This window comes from Pogona vitticeps, chromosome 4 (assembly GCF_051106095.1).
Source record: "Pogona vitticeps strain Pit_001003342236 chromosome 4, PviZW2.1, whole genome shotgun sequence".
NCBI lineage: Eukaryota > Metazoa > Chordata > Lepidosauria > Squamata > Agamidae > Pogona > Pogona vitticeps.
Genome location: NC_135786.1, coordinates 35,910,832 through 35,935,862, shown reverse-complemented (window position 1 = coordinate 35,935,862; position 25,031 = coordinate 35,910,832). Strand labels below are relative to the sequence as shown.

The following is a 25,031-nucleotide window of genomic DNA, read 5'->3' as shown; positions in this document are numbered from 1 at the left end:
TAATAAACACACTCACGCCATACACACACATTACCCCCTTGTTTGAATTTTTAGCTGTGCCTGAATGAAATAGCACATGCCAGTAATGAGGGTGATCTTAATATATCTCTATCAACCATTCAATAATCCAAAATTGAGAGGGTAATATTTTTGTAAACAAATTATCTATAGGAGTACATTCTGATATTTCAGATTCATTGTATTAAATAGCATTTTCAATATTGGATCCTGCAGTTGACTTACATGACCAAAATGGTGAGCCAGAACAATATCTACAAGGTTGGTTGTCCATCCAGAAAACTGATGCAAACAAATGAACAGAAAACAACTTAAATTATTCCAGGCAGTGGTACTACACAGTTGTATATTAATACAGAGCACAACAACAACAGCAACAACAAAAACAACAATAAAAAAATTGACTGGCATTATATAACAGATACGTATTTTTACCAGAAACCTAATTATCTGTTGGATATTGGCACAGTATGTATACTGTTCCTAATATTGCTGTTTTGTAGTTCTGATGGTGTTATTTCTGAGATCTGTAACTGCTTCTAATACTGTGTGAAATTATTACTATTACTATTACTACTACTACTACTACTGCTACTACTGAGGAGAAGTAGAGATGGGTAAGGAGAATCATAAATACACTTTAAAATAAAATAAAAATAAATTCTTGAAGTTCTACTAGAAGCATCTGAAACACCACTCCAGTGAGGAAAAGCATATATGACGTAAGACCCTTAACAATCTAGAAAGTACTGTATTGTTTAGTGTTTTTCTAAAAGGAGACATTAATGCACACAAATTACAAGTTCAACAAGTTTAAGTGATAACTTAATACATAAGAGTTTGATTTGGCTGTGTTTTACAGGACAGCTTACTAATCTCAATATGCCAGTTTTCATTATTCCACTCATAAAACTTGCAGAGAAACATCCCATCCTATTTGTTTTCCATGCTGCCTTTATATATGAAGCATAAATGGCCAAAGTACATATGGATATCAACAGAATACTTTTATTTTTAAACAGGACTACCTCATTACCTCATTGTACTTTTCACTGCTGGGTGCAACCACATGTATTACCCTTTGAGAAAATGTGTGCTGACATTCTTTTTGGTGCTTTGATAACATTCTGTACTATTCGTTTTATGACTAGGAATTTGTAGCACTGGAATATACAAATTTCAGAATCCAAAGGGATGACTCTGCTTCCTTACATGTTTGTTTTAGCTTTATTCAGCAAAAAAAAAGTTATGCCAAAGCAATAATCAACATCTACTTTAAAAAAAAAACCCACACTCATTACATAAAATACTATCAATGGTGTAATGTAGATAAGCATTATCATCTCAGTTATGGAAGAGTTATTTCCATCGTACCTTTGATGCTGCCCAGTCAATCCAGCCTTTTGCACATGGGTCAACATTAATAAGCACAAGGCCTTCAACCAAGTCAGGGTGATTCAACTAAAAACAAATGAAGTAACATTTAGCTTTATATACTTCCAAAACATAAAAACATAGTTTTTAATCTTCGAAAATATTTGTACTTGAATTGTACTTGAAAATGTGAATTAGCATGAACAACTAGCCTGTATTATACCTCTTTTTAAAAATAGTAACAATAGTGAAGTACAGTACAAACATTCAGTACAGTACTGAACACAGATCAGGGTAAGAGAACACTATAAATACTGTAGCATCATACTTGGTAAAGATGGCCATAGATGAACTGCATCTTTTGGGTTGTTGCTGATATCAACTCCACAGCTTAACATGGCAAAGAGAATACAAGGAAATGCTAGCCAGTACTGTATTACTTATGCCAGTGATAAATGTGATAATTTTGGTATGACAAAGCCATCCTCTGCCCAGAAATGAACAGATATGTACCAGAAACTATCCATCAGCATGAATTGGCTGCCACATCTCTAGCAAATTTCTTCTGAAATTCTCACTTCCAAGGATTTAGGTCACTCTTGATTCAAGCTATTGGTCCTTGCTAGTGTTTCTCTGCTGTGTATGATTTATAAATCACACCCCTAGACACAGAACCAAGAGAAACTTAATTGTTAGGACAAACGCAAAAGCTACTTACAGCAAATCTGCTGAGGATATAAGCCCCAGCTCCAACTCCGATACCTATTATGTTTTTCAGGCTGAAAGAGAGGAATTAAAAATGAGAGCATCTTTCAGTGTTCATACTCAAGCAGCACCCCCTTCATTAGTCATGCAATGGTTCTTTTTTTGAGGGGGAAACTAAATATACCACATTTTGTTTTCAAGAGTACTGTAAGAGGTGTGGAATCTAAATAAAACTGAACAGCCATTTCCCTTCTTTGCAATAAAAGCACAGTTTCTCCTCTCTTTCTGGGCAACTGTTTTTTATTTGTAGTAATCACATTAGAAGAAAACTAAGTAACTCTATATACTTGCCTCAAATGTGTAAGAACAGCTGGGAGCATTTCAGCAAGTTCATCAATGGTGGGGTACTGGTATCTGAAACCAATGAATGGGGAATGCTAGTTACAAACAAAGGCTACATACACAAATTTTAAGTCAAAACCTGAAATATTTTTTCCAAAATGGCCTAATCAAACACACACAATTCTGAAGGAGATTTCAGGAGTTTCACAACAACAGATTCTGTACAGTATCTTGGTCGAAGGAAGCAGAAATCTGTCCTAACAAACACAGTCAATTTAGAAGCCACTCTGGCTCACAAGATACTTGGGTGATGTACACCAGGTCTCCTAATATTATACATATTTTCACTTGCAGCTGCCTGCTTGCTTTTGTCCTCATGCCTCTAGCATCACAAGAGAGTCTCTGCAAAAGCAAATATGGCAAGTTAAAAAATTTCTGCACCACCAAAAAAGGGTTTGGTACAACAAAGGGAGAAGCAAGGAACTACGCAAGATTCCCCGCCTCCAACTATATAAACACTGCAATATCTACATTAAATACATTCCCATGTGGAGAGACCCTGCATCTCTGGGAACAAAGGGATACTGCTGTGCTTACCCAGACGGGAAAGGAGGAGCTCCTTCTTGTTGTCCTGGTGCATCAACATGGCATACAGAAAAGTGTTGTGTGATCTCCTGCATGTCTTCAAAGTTGAAGAAAGTGTTGAAACAGGATTTATCTGTAAGACAAATGATAGGAGTGGCTTACTTTGAAAACAGTGCTCCTTTCCACCAACTAATGTTTGATTCTCATAGTAAATAGGGGTTTAGATTAATGCTGTGTACTGTGGTGACAACCTCAGAAAACTAATTCTGCACTAGGGCTTGCTCTCCTGTTGTTAAAGTCATTAGCAAGACTACCACGGCTATATCTTAAATCTATAAATTCTATCAAGATTTTGTGCTAATCTATGCTTTACTACTGTTAGCCGAAAAATGTAGGTAACAAATTAACTGAATAAAGAAACAATAAAGTAAACTAGCACATAAAGAGTTACACAGATTTGAACACTCAAAAACTTACGGTTGAGGCCAATATCATGGTATGTGAGGATGATGGGTCTGTTCCCCTTCGAAGACCCCCTCATAGTGACATGAACCACACCATAGGCTGTCTCAATATCATGCTCCTAAAGAAGAAGAAAAAACACACTTGATAGTTAGACAAAACAACAACTGGGGAGATGTCTTGCAAAGGAGCAGTGAGCTTATGAATTAACTACCAATTGAAGAAAATGAACCCAAATATGGAGCATTCAAAAAGACTTTTAAAGTTATCAAGTTAGCAAAGTACTGATTAAGACAGATTATATTTTGCAGCAATATAAAACAATCACGTCAGGCACATTTCAACACATGTCTCTCCTATAAAAACAAGAAATGTCTGGAGATTACAAAACCTTTACAACAAGGGTGTCTGCCAAAGATGCTCTCTACAGACATAAATGGGCCATTTACTGACACAGCTTAGGCAGTAATGAGAGGCTTCCACATGAGGAGCTCAGCTTTTAAGTCATTTTCTGACTTTGAGTATAGTATTAACTAAAAATTTCCAAAACACAAAAAATATTGCTATACAAAGAAGCTCTTCTGTATTTGTCTGGGAGTGAATAAATCAAATACAAAATATGTCCGTAATTTTGCTGGACCATCAGAAAGATGGCGACAAAACTAATACAAAATTTTATTATTAGAGGTACTTAATGTAAATACCACAATGTTTTCATGTTCTACAGAATGCCTCCTAAAGATCTATGTTAGGAAAAAGGGAGGGTAACCATGGTAAAAACCTTCTCCAACACAGATTTTGACTTAAGATAGCAATTCAGAAAGTTTCAGAACACTTAGGGTTGGTTCATCCTCTATCCAAAAGCTCCCCATTTAGCCATAGATCTTTAGGAGGCATTCTGTGAAACTTGAAGGCTTTGTGGTATTTACATAATTCTAATAATAAAAGTGTCATACTGTTCCTGTCCTCATTTTTCTGATGGGCCTAAACATGCATATCTTACATTTGATGTAATAACTCAGATGAAAACAGATGAGCTTCTTTACACAGCATCATTTCACACCAACAGTCTGGTGAAAAGCAGCAACAGCTCCTTTGAAATATGATAAAAATGATGTCTGATATCCATCCTACTATTCAAAAGCCATGTGGCCCTCCTTTGTAAAGCAGGCAGACAAACATAAAAAATAGTAGACTCCAACTCCCTAGGTATAACACTTCAAATAAGAACAGATGTGCTGCTCTAACATGGGAGGGAGAGTTCCCGTTAAGACAGAAAGCTCAGTCTACATTACTGTATTGAATGCAACATCTTTTATTTATTTATTTTATTTTAAAAAATTTCAAAGTATTTCTAGACCATCTGCCATGCACAGTATAGTTAGACCGCACTTTATTTTGAATTACAAAGAGGTACTTATAAGCCTGGAGCTATCTAGTGAGGAATGCATTTGTCTGCAGTTAAAACTCAGTGATTTTAGAAGAGATTATTTTACTGGAAGAGATTAATACATGGAGTTTTCCCCTCTCCCTGACATTCATCTGGTCACACACTATTATTCATTTAGTTACCCTTCTCTGCCCCAACGCATCCATCATAAGCTGTTCTTTGATCACACAGATACACAGCAGGAAATAATACATTACTGTGAGAGTTATACTAGGGACTGAAGCTCTGGACAAAAGGATACTGTAGGCAAAACAGTTTCTTTCTAGCCTTCCTTATCATAATGTCTGCCATACAGAAATATAAAACACAGGTTTCTAAAGCAGGTTGTAATAAGAAGGCTGCATGCAAGCCTCCCTTCTTTGTGCCCCACTGCAACCCCCTACCTTATAACTAAGACTTGTTAAGATCAGGTGCCATATTTACAATTCTGACTTTGGTGCTAAGAGGCCAAGAGCCAGAGGATATAACCATAATTACACTGGGTTACAACCAACCTGTGTTATTTGCATCACAGATGCCCACAAAATACTAGAAGTAGAATGTTGCCAAGTTATTCAAGACCATGAAAGTCCCTATTTAAACAGATTCTTTCTTCAAACTCATCCTATGACAGTACTATTTCATTAAATGCACAGCTGGCACTTTCTATGTCTCCCTCTCCTCCTCCCCCACTTGCCAAAAGAAGAAGCAGGAGGAAAAGCAGCTGCAGCAAATACCTGGAGAGATATCATTACTCAGAGCTTATTGTATCACTTCTGCAATTTGTTTTTATTGGGTCTGATAGTTGCTTCTTTGCAACTGGGTAATGCTGCTAAGCTACACAGCAAGCATATTTTCTGGAAGGACAGAAACATTGCTGCCACCTTAATATTAAAATATAATTAAAGAAAAATATGAATCAAACCAAAGCTGTAGTTAAATCAGTTAAAATCTTTCCATTCTAGGGATACATTTTACAGTTTCACCCAATCAAATAAATAAATAAATGAATAAATGAATGAATAAATAACTGCAAGCTCAGTTTAATGAAATAAGCATATGCACAGCAATAAGACAGCACTTTAAGAAGCTCTGAAACCTCATTGCTGTTGAAATTGACCAATGCAGATTAAGCTGTATTTTCTGAAAATACTTAAATAATGAAATACTGATGTCACCCAATGTTTAGGGGTAACTAAATCAGATTAGGACTGGATTTAAAACAGCAGATGGCAACACGTTGCCTTGTAGCTTGCTTGCAGTGCCTTCACACCACAACCCTGTCCTTGAAGATTCATTAGACGAACACAGTGTGAAGCTGGATTGTTTTCCTATGATCAGCCAGTTGCTGGCACCCCATGTGAAGCCAGCAAGAGGCAGCTCTGACGTTGGTTGATGACTGTTTTTTGTTTACAGCTGAAGGGGAAATGTGCAGGTGTCTGCTGTATCATGAGAAGAATTTACACTTTATTTGCAGGAGCCATATGGACTGCAGATTATCACATCCCGACAATCATTTCAAAAGACAAAAAACTTTAATTTAAGAAAACACACAACAAAATAGTTAACAAAAAGTAGCCACTCTAATTTTGAAGACATACACTGCATCTCACAATGAATTATATTTCTCAGAGGAAAACATGAGGGAGAGGGAAAGTGGCAAAAGGACTCATTAAGAGGTTCCAAAATGAGCAGAATTTATTCTGTGTTTTGAGGGCAAGAGGTGTTTTAGCCAATGTCACATTCTTCTGTACTGGACAGTCAGTTACTGAATATTTCATAATCCAAGCATGGGGGTTTATGTTGTCCACTGCAATTCAAGAATAGACTTAATCAGCTTATTTACTATAATAGAACAGGGCACACCACCAGGGCTATAAAAAGTTGCATGGCTGTGATTATTTGACATCAGCTACAAAATCCCAACTTCCATATTTAAGAAGCTTTGAGGAGAGTTAGGGATGAAAATGTGAAGATACATTGGCCAACCCTGATGAAGCAATAAACAAACAAATAAAACCCCAGGAGTCAGGACTGATCCCAGGAGGGATGACTGAAAAATAATTCAGAGATTTATGTCAACTAATCTTTATCACCTGTGAGGAGGTTGCTCCTGGCACCCCTAGCAGGCTGCCCACACTTGCTCCAGGCCTGCTAGTGGGTCCAGCAGAAACTCCAACACCCAAGCCCCAGGTGGATGCAGACAGGGAGGGGGAGGCTCCACATGGAGGAGATGAGTTAGGGACTGATAGGCTGAGGCTGGCTGGCAGGGTCCAGGTGTAAAGAAGGGCGATGAGGTTCGAGCTCCATGTTCAAAGCAGAATCCAAGCAAGAGGAGTGGGGTGAAGCAGGAGAGGAGCTGGACCTTGTCTTCTATGCCTCATGGGAGGTAGACTAATGGATGGTCCAGAACCCTAGTCTGGGTGGAAGCCACAGTAAGCTAAGGGAAAAGGACATAATGACAGAGTCCCAATTTTCAGTGCATCAGCATCCCTGCTATCAATCGCCACCCCGTGGCAACAGACAGCGCACCTGGCCCCCACCCCACCCCTATGGAGGTGCTAGAGATGGAAGTGCCAGAAGAAGTCACAGAGGGCCTGGGGAAGCCTGCACAAGGGTGAAGAGCTGGCACTATAAACCATTTCTAAGGGTGTGGGTTGACTTGGATTGTGCTAAAGACCAGATACCACCAAGAGATTGTGGACAGCCCAAACCCAGCATTGGGAACTTGGGTTCAGGAACAGACTGGACTTAATGGAGGGGCTACTAAAACCACCTCAGCACCCTAGTGAAGGGGTGGGACAGCATGTGGCTTACACATGTTCCTTTCTTGTACCCTGTTCCCCAACCCTAACAAAATAAAGTTTTAGTAGCTCCAGGAGTTTGGACTTTATGAAAACCATGACCCTTCCATTTTTCCCTTCCATCCCCACCTTGGGAAGAAGAAGAAGAAGCGCTCATACCACACCACTACCAACCCAACCAAACCCCCATGCCTGTTATTTCCCACTTTGTCAAAGTATTTAAATGCTTCATATTTGCACCATGTCAGCTCTATGTACACAAATCATCCAGGCTCTTAACAGCAATGCCTGAGATCAAATATGCATTAGTGACGCATACACTGGACACAATCTAGGCTCACTTGCGTTGGTATGCCTTACATTCCCTCTAGTCCATTTGACTTTAATACGCACTGAGAGAGAAATAGGTCAGCAAACAATACATTTGGCTTCTCCTCAACATGGAAATGTTCACAATATGATGAAACCAGCTACAACTCAAGTGCGAAAAGAGTAAATGACTAAATATTATGATCTCTTGATCAGCATGCCAGCAAGTCAATATATCAATAATATGAAGGAACTTTCAAACACCAGAGGAATTTCAAGCATTGGCAAGATGTAAAGGGCAGAAACCATTTACACAGCATTACTTGCTTTTAGCACATTGATTCATGCAGCCAAAGTCATGTGCTACAGGCTTCCACCGCACAGTAGCAATCCAGACATTATATGATACCATTCTAAGCCTTTCCTGGACCATAAGATTTCTTGTTTTCCCTTACTGTTCTTTTCTTACATTAATCATGGTCTATACCAGTGGTTCTTAACCTTTGTTACTCGGATGCTTTTGAACTGCAACTCCCAGAAACCCCAGTCAGGACAGCTGGTGGTGAAGGCTTCTGGGAGTTGCAGTCCAAAACTCCTAAGTAACCCAAGGTTAAGAACCAGTGGTCTATACCACTGGTTCTTAACCTTGGGTTACTCAGGTGTTTTGGACTGCAACTCCCAGAAGCCTTCACCACCAGCTGTCCTGACTGGGGTTTCTGGGAGTTGCAGTTCAAAAGCATCCGAGTAACAAAGGTTAAGAACCAGTGGTCTATACTATCTGTGGTACCCTCTATCTTTTCCAATTTTACCCCTTCCATTCTATCATGCCCAACTTAAGATGCTGCACAAATAATACAGCTACCAAATGGAGACTATTGGAATGTTTTCTGTGTGGCTGCAACTCTCTACTGAGTCTGTAAATTTGGAACATTGTTCAGCACACAAACTTTTCTAATGGCATCAACATTTTTCATGCCACATGATTTCACATGGTAAGTGATTTTCAAAATGCTTTGGCTCCTTGATGGAGATAACAGCTATGGAAATGTAGAGAAGGTATTATTTCATGTTCTGTACAGTCTATGGATTTAGCAGGACATTAACAGACTCAAAACTGACAAAAGGACAGGAATGGATGTACCTTGTCATTTCACACTAAATATTTTTTTAAAAGTCTAATTTTTTAAAAAAGTCTTATTTCTACTAATATGATAGTGTAATTATATGAAGATTCTGAGTATGAAAGTTATGTTTGTCAGGACTGGGGCCATGTCGGAACCTTGCAAAACCTTGGTGCAGGCAGGATTGGACCCATCTCTCTGGGAAGAACTGCCCTAAGGTTTGCAGGACTGAGTCCTTTCCCTGCAGCTGTTGCCCAGCTCCTTAGGAGTGCCACCTGTGAAAGCTGAGGACTGGGCTATATAAGAACAGGCCTTTGCCTCAGCAATGAAGGTTTCTGGTTGTGCTATTGTTCCTGATTTGGCTCTCCTTGTATCCAGCTGCCTTGATATGGTTCCTCCTGGCTTTAATCCCTGGATTATCTGACTATGATTTACATTATCCTTCTACTTGGCTGCTGTTTGGACTCAAAACCCTAGCTGGTTGGTCTCAGCTTGGGCTGTGGGGTTGGTTCTACCTTGTTCTTGTGGTCTTGCTCTGGACTGGGTCCTGGTGCCTCTTCTACTGAACCCTGACAATGTTTTGAAAGCAGAATCACAGGAAGCTAGTTGCTTGGGCATAATCTAGCACACAAAACTAAATTATTCATACCTAACACAGCACAGAAATATTAATAGAAGAACACTACAGTCTTTGGAAGCAGGCACTGGTTTCTATGGTGCTCTATATAAATAGATCAAAGTGTAAAGTAAGAGTGATGTTTTGTGAAAAATAACATGTTATCTGGAAATAAATATGCAAACCATGTACAGTCCTCAAAGGCCTAACATGCACTCCAAAGTCAATCATCATTTCTTTTAGCATATATCCTGCCTCCCAGTTTAATTTTTCTCAGGTTACATGATGGCTTTTACATCCATTTGAAAGGAGACAGCCAGTTGCTAAAGGAATGCGATGAACCCAGCAATTCCCTGGAACACACAACATGGAAAAAAACTTGAAAATAAGGCAATGAAATCAGTAAATTAAAACCTTCCCATGAAACAGTTTCTGACATGTTCACTCTCTCAGACTGTATTAGGCATCAAGGCATTTTAATGCTGATTAGTTCTCCAATTCAGGCATCCTTAGAATGCAATGATCAGTTTCAAAACTACTGGAGCGTAAAACAATTGGCAAGTCAATGCGAGTACTATACTGTTATGAGAAAGAACCTGAACTAGGGCAACTGGGAAGTAGAAATCTATTCTATTTATCAAAATTAATAAAAGTGAATGAGATTAATATGGGAAAAAAGCTGATCAGAAAGAAAAGAAATGATAAATATGGAAGTGAAACATATTCATCTGCTGTCAGGGTGGACTTGATTTAAATCAAAATTAATGTTTTTATTTAAATTGTGAATTAAATCATAATTTAAATTAATCTCTGTGTTATTTTAATCACTGATTTTTACCCATCTCGTTTGTAGTCCAATCCTACTCATATTTACTCAGAATTAATGGGCCAGCCACAATTAAAGCAAAGAATGCTGCTTACACACCACCCCATAACACCTTAAAGCACTCTTTGGCAGTTTACAATTTAATTGTAAAGACTACACACTGCCCTCCTCCCCATAAACTGGGTACTAAATTTACCAACCTCAGAAGGATGGAAGGCTGAAGGAACCTTTGGCTGGCTACCTGGAATTGAACCTGGGTCATGAGCAGTTTTGACTGCAATTTAACTATTGCACCACGAGGCTCCACAATTACAAGCTGGAAAATGGAGAACTGTCCTTTTAAACACAGAGATACAATTGAGTAACATGTCCGAGACTGGAATAAGTTCTCATCCTTGCTCTAATTAATAAATGATTTTCAAGACCTTTTATTCTGTTAAATGGAACATGATTATATGAACTACTGGTGTGTGCTCTGTAAATTGTATCTGTTCTGTGTGCAACTATTGTAAAGAAGTAATAGTATACCATCAATATCCATCCTACAGCTAACCCTGCAATTTCCAATGCCTCTTGGACATACATGGATTACAGTTACTCTTCACCTACTGAGCCAAGCTCAGTCACTGCACCAGTATTAAAGCATGTTTTTAACTGGTAGGTTTAGGGGATGTTCTAGAGAAAAGAAGGCATTGACTACAGGGCTAGAGTTACAGATTTCCCTTTGCCTGTGGGGTGGGTGTTACGGAGCAGAGACGTAGCTGCCCACAAAAAACTTCCAAGTGGCAAGCAATCTAATCAAGATGGGCATGTCATGAAAGAAGACCAGTTTCTTCCTATACACCATTTGCACCAAGCTACAACTGGGGCTTCAACTTGCTTTGGCCTTACTGTGTACAGAGATGGAGTTGCCTCTTACCAAAGCACTAGGATGGTCACCTAACAAGCCTAGTTCTTTCTGTGTTTCCAAAAGCAAACTGAAGGCATGGAGAGAAAAGGCAGCTTAAATGACCAGTGGTAAGCAAATATTCCTTGAGATAACTAGCGTTGCAGCAGAATCTCTACAAATTAGCAGATATATTTTTTCCCCTTATCTGACTAGGAGGCCACTTTTTTCTGGCTATGTGAACAGCATGTTGTTGAAATACGAATGTAAGACAATACTCCAAAAAGATCGTAAACTGTGATATCTGAATTTCATTAAAGCTGCTAGATATTCCCATATACTCAGTACCACCTCTTTACTTATCTAGGGCTGCAGCCCCCATCTAGTTTTTATTCTATATTGATCACATAGAGCACTCTTCTTATTTCAGGAAAAAAACTAGGTGAAATACAAGCTGAGCAGTTTCACCTCCTTTCTATCACCCTTTAATATTTTAGCACCTCCTGGTTTCTTTTCTTCCTTTCACTCCAAACACAGTTGCAGATTCCCTTTTTTATATATTATCTGTAACCCTTCTGCAAGTCTTGAGATGCAGTCACCTTGACAAGTGAGACACTAGGACTTTCCTACTGTTTCTAACAAACTACTACTGCAGATTTCAGCAGAAGCAAAGCAACCAAACAGCCAAAGTGCTCTCTCATTTCCAAAATCTAGAAATCAAGACATCTCTGGAAAAATAAAGTTAATAAAATTTGAAGGTAGTAGCAATTTTATTTTGTCTTTCCCATCTTTCCATTTTTTAAAATGACTCTATGCTTGCCACTACATTATCATAAAAACACTGGTAGCATTTAATAATTACAGTACTTTGAAAAATTGACTAGTATCCTACTGCTAGTCCCAGCTAAGAAGATCCACTGAGTCAACACTTTTGTAACTCCCATTGTGTTAATTGGTCTTCTCTAATTGAGAATAGCAACAGATTACTGCAATGCTTCCTAATTGATATAAACATTACAGATACTGCACTGCTGGTGGAATTTTCACATATTCTATTCTTATCTGATTGAGGTCATATATTCTACTTGCAAAATTCATTTCTGGCATTGCAAGAATATCAGACAGATATTCAAATTAATCATCTCAGACAAGACTAGTTTAGCTTCTTAACTATCTCTATCCTCTTCAATAGCTTCCATCAATCTCTTAAAGAATACAGATAACAAACACATCACTCTCAGCTAAAGATCTGGTATTATTTATGTCAGTAGACTCTACAGGAGAAGTGAATTAACCTGTAAGGAAAGGTTTCAGGTCATATACTTTTTCAGTGGGGTCTTGAATCCTCATAGTGTAATTATTCAGCACATACATACACACACAGTGGAAATCTGATGCTTCACTCTGTATAATTTATCAAGTACTGTCACTCTATTTCTAGCTGAAAACACACTTTGAAGCAGTTCTGATGGACACATCACTAGACTACAATCTTCATTAGAAGTCTCTGAAGTAGTAAGACAATGATGTATTAGAATAAACCCAAATTTTATTTGCACAAAGAAGCAAATTTAATAGAACAAAATATGGATCCAGTGAAAGATTCACTAAGGTATCAGGGAAAAGGATTGAATTATGTTTACTTTTAGTAATGTTTTATAAAGGACTTGCTAATCACTGTTGTTCTGGGGAGGGACTGTAATTTTGCCATCACCAGGGCTCACTATTAAAAAACAGCCTTGAACTTTTCATATAACCTGATGACCTAATTCCGGCACCTATTACCAGGGGGGATTAAAATCGATTGAAAAATGAATTAAAAACCCTCTTTTTAAAAAATGTAAATCATTTTTAAAATTTTTAATTAATTTTATTTTAATGAAATGCTTTTGGATAAAAAATCATTTTTTCTGTAATTTGTTTAAAACTTCAGAAATGGGTTTCAGGATGCTCAACATATGTTCAACACTTCAATTAAGTGCAATGTTCAGGATTTTGGTTGTGACAGTGGCATCTATTTTTTCTTAATTTTGCTCACAAACTGTCATCAAAATAGGCTAGTTCTTGATATACTGTTCATAACAGCCCACTACAGAATTCTACTTAACATCCTTTGGAAGTGTTAGTTTGGTTCCACCTATTCTTTTTAGAGCTGCTGATGTAAAGTGATTGTTAAGAAGGTATTTAACAATTTCAACAACATTACTCTTTATTTCTGGAACACCAGAAGTCTTTGGCTAGGAGATACATCAAATTAGCATTGCAACCATATGTTATTAGCTTGGTAGTCTCTTCGTGTTCTTCTAAATTAATGCTGAAGCTCTTGAAATTCGGAATGAACTGAGTGAGCACTTAAAAACAGAACTACCCAGAGACAGAATTTCCCAGGCAAAATCTCACGATAACCTTGGGTTTAGGACCCAAATTAAACTGGGCTGGTTTCAAAACAGTCTAACAAAAAAGCAGGTCATTTTCTAAAGTATTGAATAAAGATTTGAACCAGATAGTCTTCTTCTCTAGATTGTTCTCAAGTTACTCAATTGATCCATACATATATTTGCAGCTCCAGGTTAAGTTACTTTAAACACATATTTCAATGCATCACCATTGCAAAGTCATTATTTTTCTAAGACCTTTTGACATTTTGAGGAGACACCATCGCATAGTTAGGCAATCAAGGTTTTTAAAAATGAAATTCCTTCACTCTGGTACATAAAATTGGATTCCAACATTTATTTATTTTTTATTCACTCCACATTATAGTCTCTGCTATATATTTTGTCTCCATTTTCATTCAGTACTGGAAACAAACTTTCTGTTAATAATAACAGAGGGGTTTGCCAATATGACAAAGAGGTCAGAGCCAATAAAATACATGACAGACAACAGACATGAAACAGAAAAGGAAAACACAATATAACATTAAATTGGTCAAGTAAAAAAGTCACAGTAATACAAATGAACCTCTGGCTCCACTAGCTGTGTAGGTCACACAAACCATCTGCCCACCCAGAGAAAAGCACTGGAGACTATTTATCTACCATCTGCTCAAGGGTTAGAACAAGCTTCTATACGCTCACACTGTATTTCAACTGTAAATGAAGGATTAAAGAGCAGATCTTAAAGCAGGCAGAATGAGTGAGAGGAGTTAGAATACTTGGAGCAAAAGATACAAAGAGATATTGGTGCTAAAATACAAACAACACATACAGTATATGTCATTCAACAGAAACTCAGGTGGTATACCATAACTATAATCCAAATGGGTTACTGAGAAACAAATGGGCGGTTACAACATACAGTACTTGTGAAAATTTGCAGAAGTACAAAACATCTTTAAAAATACTTTAGGGGGTGGTGGACCCCATGTTGAATAATGCACTCAAGCTTAAACATGCTCAGTAACTGCAAAATGCAGAGTAAGCTTGAAAATTTAAACAGGATGGAACGCCCTGTTGGGAAGGAATAGCTGGTGGAGCCCAGGGGGGGGGGAGAGAAATACCATGGGTTCCCAACCTAGGGAGTCTAGGACCCTAACGGGGTTGGTAAAGTGTTTTCTGGGGAGTCACCATGGTTATTTTTAGTTGCAATTGTTTTTATATTAATTATATTAAATCTGTATACATGATGCTATTTTATGTATTTTAATGCTCTTGGCCCAGATAGATAATTTTAATCTGAACCGGAATTGCAGGCAACCTACAGTTCTTAGTTATTTCTCTACCCCTTTGGGTAGTTCTTACTTTTATGCATGTACATCACTACTACACCCTCTGAAAGAGCTGCTCTTGCTCATTTCTCTCTGCTTTCCCACATCTCTGATCCTCCACATCTACCTTTGGAGGACTGACGTCAGCCCAGCTTAAAGTGGGCGAAATAGGGTAAGTATGTGGGTGCATGTTGACATTCAACATGACAGCAGGACTGAAAAGTAGTTAGCACTGCAGCATTGGTGCCTTTCACTCCACCTGAATCTCTGGCTCTTCCAGGTGGGGCAAGCAGCACCCCATCTGAGTCATGGAGGAGGAAGACAAGAGGTGAAAAAAGGTGAAGGAGGAAAACCTGGGAGGGGATGGTGCATGGGGTGGTGCCTGTGGGAGAGGATTTTATTTGGGTTCGGAGAGTATAGTATCTGCACTGAGGGGGCTGACACATGGTTATTTCCATACCCAAAAAACGTAAATTAAACTCCCAAGTGTATGGACATTTTTCTCCTCAAATTTTATCTGGCAGATGGAGATTTGCAGCCCCCTCTAATTATGTACTATTACATTACAAGAGAAACTACTGTTCCAGGATTCACTTGCAATATCATAAAAATTAGCACAATCCACTTTTTGTTTGAGATAACTGAATAATGCTGTATAAACATGGCAACACTGATTTGTCATTAGAAGATAAATATGTTCTAGACTGTAAAAAGGAAGGAAAGGAAGCAAGGAAAGGAAGCAAGTACTATCTATGCATAACTTAAATGGAAATAAATATTTTAATTAAAGACTTCATCAAAGGACCTTGATCCTCTAATGGTAATGCCACTCAGTTTCTTCGCATGCCACTCAGTTTCTTCGCCAAGGTCAGAAAAAAATGTCTGAATAGGGCTCTGATAGGACATGTTCATTCAGCTACTGCTCCTCCACTTTGTCGCAGGACTACATGTCTCTGCTAGTTTCAAAAGGTGAATAGAGAGAGAATAGTCAGACACAACCTGATTCTTTCCATCTATGATGGTCTTTCCAAAACAGAGAAGCTTAATGTTGCATCCAGAAAAAATATACCCATGAGTCACTAGTATTTGTCCTCATTATAAATGGATATCCACACTGACAGATTACCCTGGATGGCATTTTGAACCGTAAGACATTTCCAGACTGAGTTCAATACTGTCTTGATGCCCAGATTAACGAAAGGATCCCATTGGTCTTGTATGGTCTTAATCTTGGTTGGAAATTGTGTGGATAACAGCAACATGTGGCCCACCGAGGCTTTTTGTATGACACCTAGAACCCACCATCACACACACACAAAAACTGGCTTTCTGATACCAGCAGTCTGCTGAGTGATTCTTCAAAATCCAAGAAGTGGCTCAATGCTTTTCAGTTTCAGCAAAATGGAACTGGATTTGTTTTAGTGATTGCTGTTTAGCCTTTGATGTTATAGGTAAGATAAAGGTTCCCCTTGACATTTAGTCCAGTTGTCTCCGACTCTAGGGTGCAGTGCTCATCCCCATTTCCAAGCCATAAAGCTGTGATAGTTTCCGTGTTCACGTGGCCAGCGCGACTAGACACGGAACGCTGTTACCTTCCCACCGAAGTGGTACCTATTTATCTACTTGTATTTGCATGCTTTCGAACTGCTAGGTTGGCAGGAGCTGGGACAAGCGACAGGAGCTCACTCCATCATATGGATTTGATCTTACAACTGCTGGCCTACTGACACTGCATCACAGAGGCTTCTGCGGTTTAACTCACAGTGCCACTACATTATATGAACACCTTAATGGACAAGTCAAATTGGTGAGTGAAACTGTCATATGAAAAATGTTTTGGCTGATGAAATTTTGTTTGTTTTGACCCAGAAACAGTGTTTTCTGAAAAATAGAAGTTACCTTCTGTTCAATTTTAGTTTCAGCAAAAAATGTGGATGCATCTTGTGGAGGTCCACTGTATATGGAAAAAAGGTTTTTGAATTCTCTGCTGATGCTCACTCATCTTAATTCATTACACCCCTCTAGTACAGTATAGATCAGTATATATACATCTTCTGTATAGTTAGTATAATATAATTTTTTAAAAATCTTTCTTCCATAAATTCTGCCACCCCATATATACTGTATGTTTAATTTTTTTATATACTGTATATCTTTTTTCCATAGTGGCATGCACATAGTTGCAACATGCTCTCCCATTTAGGCATGATTGCATCCAGAATTGTATCTTCCATACAGTTAGTGCCTAAATCACCTTCTAAATAATATCCTGTGTGGCATTGTCATAGTCAGTTCAGCATGCAAAGACAATCTTTTGGCCCTTCCTCCTGCAGTATACACTGAACATGTATGTTCCGAAGCAACACCAGCAGATTAAGATAAACAGCTGTTTTTAAAAAAATTTGAACAAGTATTCTCCTGTAATATGCAGAAGACATTGTTGCCTGGGGTTTTGGTGCTACGGTACTTAATTTCTTTTCAAATTCTTGATGTGACTACTGACATATTGGGAATGGGATTAGCCAGATTCTGCTTTATGCAGCTTTTTGGGTACCAACTGGCTCAGCTGCCAGCAATATTCCCTTCAACTTTTTAAAAAATCTAAATGTGGAGGTTATTATTTTACTGAGCATTTACTGCAAAGCAGTACTGACGCCTGAAATTCTTTTCATATACATGAAGAGCCCACAAAGAGAGGTTTCTAACCCCATCCAACACAGGCTAGATGCTTATTTCTTGATCTGCCTTACAAATGGTTATGGGCACCTGTCAGCTTCTGTCACAGAGCTTCTCATTTTCCAACCAGCATTCTTGTTATGTTCCATTTGTGCAACCAACTGTGACACTCAGGTCTTTCATACAGAAATTGGAACATATTGGTTCCAATATAGGTTGTGAATATTTCTGAAATATACACGTGGTTCTACATGCATGGCCCTTCCCAAATACTGCAAACCTCATTGATTTATAGAATTCTAAGTCAATATGCTTTCTGTTCTGCTGTCATTCTCTGCAGATGGGAAACTGATACTTGTATGAGGAACTGGAACATTTTCTTCCCCATCTCTAATTACTGTAAGGAGAAATACATTGAAAATGACAGGAAATATGAGTCTTCCTTTCTCTGTGCACTTCATCTAGCCTCAGAAACCTTCTGTGTGTTTGCTGAAGCCTTGTTATGCTTACATTCACTTCAAAAATGAAGTGCCAGACCAATTAAAGCAGACCTGGGCAAAGTGTGCCCCGAGGGCCACATACGGCCTGCGAGCCACTCCCGTCCGGCCCGCGGACAGTTTTGAACGTCAAAACCATTTATAGCTTTTTGTCTAAAGTTGATCAGTTGCTTATCTTTAACATACTGCAAAAAACCTCTTTAGTATTTGTGAAGATTAACAAGTTTAAAATAAGATAATTACATCACTGTTTCATTTTATTTTTAAGTAAAGTTGGTTCGGCCCCCGAACACAGTTCAGATTTTTCATGTCCCCCCCCCCAATAGAAATTAATTGGCCACCCCTGGATTAAAATGTCAAAATCAGTCATGTTAAGATCATGATATAAACATTATTTTTGACTTAACAACAAATTAAGAGCATGCACATTCATTTTTCCAATAGGATATATTAGAATTTGTCCATGGCTTATCAAAAAGGTCCTAGCCAAAAGCAGCTGGAGACAAAGAATGCATTAAACCTTGCTCTTACTCACAATACCCTTCCTCAACTGCTCATAACTTCTACCAGCTATGCATGCTATATGTAGAATCAATAAATGAGGCAGGCTGCTCTAAGAAGTTGTCATGTATATCTTGCAAGGGTTCTCAGGAAGACAAAAGAAGCTTTATCTACATACAAAGGCAGCTTCATAGCTCAATGTTAAAAAGAGATAAAATGAATAAAGCTACAGCATGGAACATCCTGTTCAGTGGTTGCTATGGACACAACCTCACTGTTCATCCTGTCTGCACTATTAAAAGAAAAAAGTGGCAAACATCACCTGGTCTGTGCTCTCTTCATATCACAATTTTACTTTGCAATTTACATGCAATGCATCTACCAAGCATCTAAACCACAGTGAGAATTTTAATTTTCTTGTTAAGACACTTGTTTGGGTTTATGTTGTAGTAACTCTGTCTCTTGCTACCATCCAGATCTAACAATTTATTGGCAACGTAAACTGTAGATATCAGTGTGAATCACAAACAGAGCAGCATTTTCCAATTCTGCAGCAAATGTGACAAAAAATAAGGTAGAGTATCAAGCTGTGAACTGATTATTAATACATTGGCTGCAACAACTTCAATGGCTTAAGATGCTCAAAAGAAAAAAGCTTCAAATCCTAGCATTTCTAATCTGGAAGCAGAAAGACACATGTTTTTCAGCTTAGAGAAAAGTCACTATAAGTATATGAAAGCCAATGGCACAGACTTCCTTTTAGCTCTCTTTTTATTTTCCCAGAGGATTAATGTCTATATCCAATGTCATTTTTCAATAAAAGATCAGAAACATATACACATTCTGTCTTCATGTCCTTACCTGACAATCAAAGTCTTGGAAGTTCCCAGCTGAATTCTGTCAAAATAAGAACAGAAGGCAATCAACAGCCCAGATTCCAGAACAGTTTCATGAACTTTGCTGAAATACTTGAAAACTATATAGTAAACATTACAAAAAAGTGTACAGAATGTATATGAACAATTAAAAAAACAACTTCCTCCAGCTGCTGAAGCCAGAAACCAGCCTACCTAACCAACTTGTATATATGAGCTGCGAAGAAAAGAAGAGGAACCAATGCAACAATTGTGCATGTTCAGACACTTACAGACCCCAGAAATGCACAGTAATGTCTAGCATAATTAGTCATGCTAATGTTTTATGGCATCCTCTCCACAAAAATGTTGCAGCATCTTAAACATTAAAATTCTCTAATCAGCTGATGTGGTTTGAGTAAGACTCAGAATTGTGGGTTCAAACCCCATTCAAACATGAAGTGCACTGAGCGACCTTGGGCCTGTTATACTCTCTTAGTCTGACCTACATTGTAGGACCGTTACGATTTATTAATGTTATCCATTATTAACATAATAGTTTAATGACAAAAAAGCATTATTAATATATATTAAGGATACTATTAATATATATTAACGATAAATGATAATTTGGGAGAAGTCATGTCCGTCACCTTCAACTCACTGAAGTGAAGGCATGATATAAAAATAGCAAAGAAAATAAATGTGCAAATTAAAATATAAATGGTCTTTATCATCATCCTCGAACATAGTCAACACTTCCAAACATATAGGCAACTGCTAATTTTTAATACAATTTGAAACAATCTTCAAATGTATTTCAATGGTTTTAACACTGTGTGTATTTCATGACTTGGAGAGGTGGGCAATCAGTGGGAAAGATCGTGCACAGCAAAGCTCTCACATTCAATCCCTAGACATCTACAGATTAGTTACACATGAAACACATGGAAGACTCATAGGTAGAGATGCACAGGTGGACATAACGAGGGTCCAGTTCCCCAGGAGGGACCATCCACTCACTCACCCGCTGCTGCAGCTGGTTCCATGCTCCCTTCCAATCGCTCCAGAGCTCGCGGTTGACAAGCACTCCTGGCAAAAGGAGGGAAGATGAACCTCCCTGTCAGGCTGACGAGTGGCTAGTTGACTGCGAGCTCAGGAGCGATTGGAAGGGAGCACGGAGCTGGTGGCAGTAGCAGATGGTCCAGCCCCAGGCGCCGGGCCCGCATTCACTACAGCTGTGTGGGGGTATTCATATACGACTACCCACATCTCTACTCATAGGTGTTTGAGGCACATTATAGCTTAACAAGGAGAAACCATGAAACTAAGATTGAGCTTTGCATATATAGGTAGAAATACTGATCTCGCTTTAGACAAATTAATAATTATTCACACACATGCATGCATACTTGCAGAAGGACAACAGATCTAAACTTTAAACAACATCAGTGTCTTCAAAATTAGAGCTGGTAATGCTGAAGTTCAGGTCCATCCCATTACTTCAGCTTAGCTTTTTGCAATGGATGGAAAACAGGAATTATATAATGCTGTTCATGTACCGAAGAAGTAGACTCTACTTCACAAACCTTTACACATACTTCTGTTAAGTTTTTAAGATGATAGAAAGAGTCTTTGGGAAGTATCCTGGTGAAGAATTACTCACATGGGAGCTCCAACTGTGGAAGCTGCTATGATGATCTGTCAAGGTGCCAGGTGTCTATTCAGAACAGGACTTACACATACCTAACAAACAATACAGAATTGATAGTGTTGTGAACGTTGGAAGATGGCCAGAGAAATTTACCTTATCATTCAGAAGGGGCTTGATCTCTGTCAACTGGACATCCTGCAATTCATCCATGTTTTATGGGAATGCTGTAGGTATGCTGTCAAACAAAATCCTGTTAAAAGCAGAAGAGACAAAAAAAGATTAAGGTTGCAGCATTGCAAGAGATCTCAAAACACACAGAATGTAACAACAGTATGGGCCTGGTACTCAAGCTAGGCACAGGAATTCCTCCTTTTTTCATTTGCAGCACTGAACGAGGCATTGCTTATACCTGGGTGAACCATATCAATTCAAACAATAACCCACGGAAGAATCTGCACAGAATCAGGTCAAGGAGATGCAGATATAGGCAGGAATCCTATTACATACGATTTTAAGAAAATATGGAATGTATTTTTAGAACATGTATTTCGGAGAGGGAGGGGGTATACACCGAGAGAAGAAACAATGAAATTTTGGAGTGAAAATGGATGGAAAGAAGTGTAATGCTAGTCCTGAAGGTGATGGGTGCACAAGGTAATTGTATGTTATTGTATTGTTTTGCTTTGTATTTTATATAGGTTTTTTTCTGTAGTAGTAGGGTTTTTGAAATAATTTTTTTTAAAAAAGGAATCCTATTACATATAATTCGATCAGCATAAACCTCAGCAGTGAATTCCCAAGTGTTTAGAAGTCAGTGTAGTAATCTATTGTTGCACACTGAATTGCATGATTTGGCATACAACAGCAAATGCCACATTGACATCTTAACTTGTCACAACATGCTACTAAAATTTATGCCAAAGTGCACTGGCAGGCAAAATTAACAGGTATCTGGCTACTGTAGGATATGAATAAGAAAATGTGATTCCAGTATTTTTTAAAATCTAAAGCATTAATGTTGACTGATTTAATTAACTCTTAATTTTACATTTTGTGTTCTTTACTGCCAAACCAGAAGTATTTACAATATTTATAAAATTATCTTTCAGTTAACAATTACTGTTTCATCATGTTATATTTTATGATTGGTTTTCTTTATTGCTAGCCACACTGGGTGCTATATAAAAATCTGAAAGACAGAATATACAGTTCGCTGTAAATAGTTACAGTCAAGATCAAACATTCTACGTGTTGGATCTTTGTGCATGAACTTGTTTCTGTTAATTAGAATTTGGATGGGCTCATCTCCTGTTTCCACTGAAGTTCCACAACCAAATAAACGTTATTCTGGAAGACAAGAAAATCCTCCAGTTTCACGTTGAAAACTGTTCTAAAAGGCTGAAGGAGGAGAGGGGAAGGAGGACTGTTATCTTAAAAGTAGCTGTGCATTTAGGCTCAATTAAATAATATTTCTGGAAAATTGAGTAGTTTAAGCATTTAATCAACCCCAACATATACTTGGCATTGACTATTTCACAATGCGTAAGTGGTGGCATTGTAGAATGAACATGTTTTGTTCCCTCCTTGGGAAGAAATCCTGTAATGGAAATAGTTCTGTAATGGTAGCTTTACAAGCATCCGAAACAATAACTGCCCGATAGTTAAGACTACTGTTAAAATAGCTTTTCATCGTTCAATCTTCTAAGCAAACAATTTACTTTGCAACAACAAACAACTGCAATTTAATAATCACGTATCAGCAATCTCTTCCTATGGCACCCTTCACATTTCATCTAAACACAGTTCTCTATTAGGAACTAAGAAGTAAATCATTTAATCTAGTGCACTGGTTCTTAACCTTGGGTTACTCAGGAGTTATGGACTGCAACTCCCAGAAGCCTTCACCACCAGCTGTTCTGACTGGGGTTTCTGGGAGTTGCAGTTCAAAAGCATCCGAGTAACAAAGGTTAAGAACCACTGATCTAGTGCAAGAATAACAAAACTATTGAAAAACAAGTGGTTTCTTTACTGGTTGTCAATTACTGCATTTTTTCCGTGTATAAGACAATACTTTTCTCTAAAATGTTTAGATAAAAAATTTAGTGTTGTCTTATACAAAGAAGTAAGGAGGGGGAGGGATCAAAGTGCTTCGATCCCTGCTTTCCCCCTCCACTTTTTGTGAAGAAAGCACTTTCTTGCGAGGAAACTGGAGGGGGAAAGCACTTTCCTCGCAGTGTTGTTGGACTGTCTACTTCACATGCCAAACTCTTTGGTTTAGGGTACAATTTATCTTGACCAGAGGGAGCACCACTGACTGTCTAAGTACAAAATATCTTGGGTCAGCCCTCTTATTACTGAAACCCATGTGTGTGTGTTTGTGTGTTTAGTCGTTTAGTCGTGTCCGACTCTTCGTGACCCCATGGACCAGAGCACGCCAGGCCCTCCTGTCTTCTACTGCCTCCCGGAGTTGTGTCAGGTTCATGTTGGTTGCTTCGCAGACACTGTCCAGCCATCTCATCCTCGGTCGTCCCCTTCTCCTCTTGCCATCACACTTTCCCAACATCAGGGTCTTTTCCAGGGAGTCTTTTCTTCTCATTAGATGGCCAAAGTACTGGAGCCTCAGCTTCAGGATCTGTCCTTCCAGTGAGCACTCAGGGTTGATTTCCTTTAGAACTGATAGGTTTGTTCTCCTTGCAGTCCAGGGGATTCTCAAGAGCCTCCTCCAGCACCACAATTCAAAGGCATCAATTCTTCGGCGGTCTGCTTTCTTTATGGTCCAGCTCTCACTTCCATACATCACGACAGGAAAAACCATAGCTTTGACTATTCGGACTTTTGTTGGCAAGGTGATGTCTCTGCTTTTCAAGATGCTGTCCAGATTTGTCATCGCTTTCCTCCCAAGAAGAAGGCGCCTTTTAATTTCAGGGCTGCTGTCTCCATCTGCAGTGATCATGGAGCCCAGGAAGATAAAATTTGACACTGCCTCCATATCTTCCCCTTCTATTTCCCAGGAGGTGATGGGACCAGTGGCCATGATCTTAGTTTTTTTGATGTTGAGTTTCAGACCGTTTTTTTTTTTGAAAAAAACCCATAAATGCTGCAATTCTCACATAGGTTAAAACCAAGTTTGAAGTGTATACCCAATTACTTATAATTAGATTTACTTGCGTCCAGCATACTTCATCAGAGGATTAAAGTACCACAAGCTTAACAGCCGCAGTAACTGAAGAAAGCAAATTATGTTTGTGGTGCTAGAGTAAGCAGTGTCCAGACGGAGTCAAGCCTTGTTCTCCATAACCAGCAAATATGGCTGGCTTTTGTTTCCAAGGAAATTGTGTGCAATTTCCTTGGATATGCAAGCGAAGACTGGCATAAGATTAGCTACAAAGATCTTCTGCACGAACCTGACCATCCTTTACTTTGGACTACCTGATACTTTAAATTCTCCAGTATCCAGGCATACAAACCAAACACATTAGAACTGAAGTAAGATACTGTGCCAGTGAAGATTTGCCTCTATTTCATGTACCTAGTCTACTAAGTCTTTCCACATTCATAACATTCTTAGTTTCTACTGTTACTGTATAGATATAATGGTACTGTATGAAGATATAATGGTTAATATTATCATTAGCCTAAAACAGAAACTGCATTTATTATCCT

The 25,031-nt window shown here is 38.4% G+C and overlaps 1 protein-coding gene across 4 annotated transcripts in view; it reads right to left on the bottom strand.

Moving 5' to 3' along the window:
• The window catches only part of NDRG3 (NDRG family member 3), a 58,726-nt gene that overhangs the window by 11,575 nt on the left and 22,120 nt on the right, over positions 1–25,031 (bottom strand). For all 4 annotated transcript variants that reach the window (XM_020782421.3, XM_020782422.3, XM_072997048.2 and 1 more), the window contains exons 2-9: positions 21,522–21,618; positions 19,722–19,757; positions 3,502–3,607; positions 3,037–3,157; positions 2,449–2,511; positions 2,111–2,171; positions 1,393–1,479; positions 244–300 (exon numbers count right to left, since the gene is read on the bottom strand). In XM_020782421.3, the coding sequence (XP_020638080.3) occupies positions 244–300; positions 1,393–1,479; positions 2,111–2,171; positions 2,449–2,511; positions 3,037–3,157; positions 3,502–3,607; positions 19,722–19,757; positions 21,522–21,578 (588 nt within the window). In that variant the 5' untranslated portion in view covers positions 21,579–21,618. The remainder of the gene's footprint in view (positions 1–243; positions 301–1,392; positions 1,480–2,110; positions 2,172–2,448; positions 2,512–3,036; positions 3,158–3,501; positions 3,608–19,721; positions 19,758–21,521; positions 21,619–25,031) is intronic.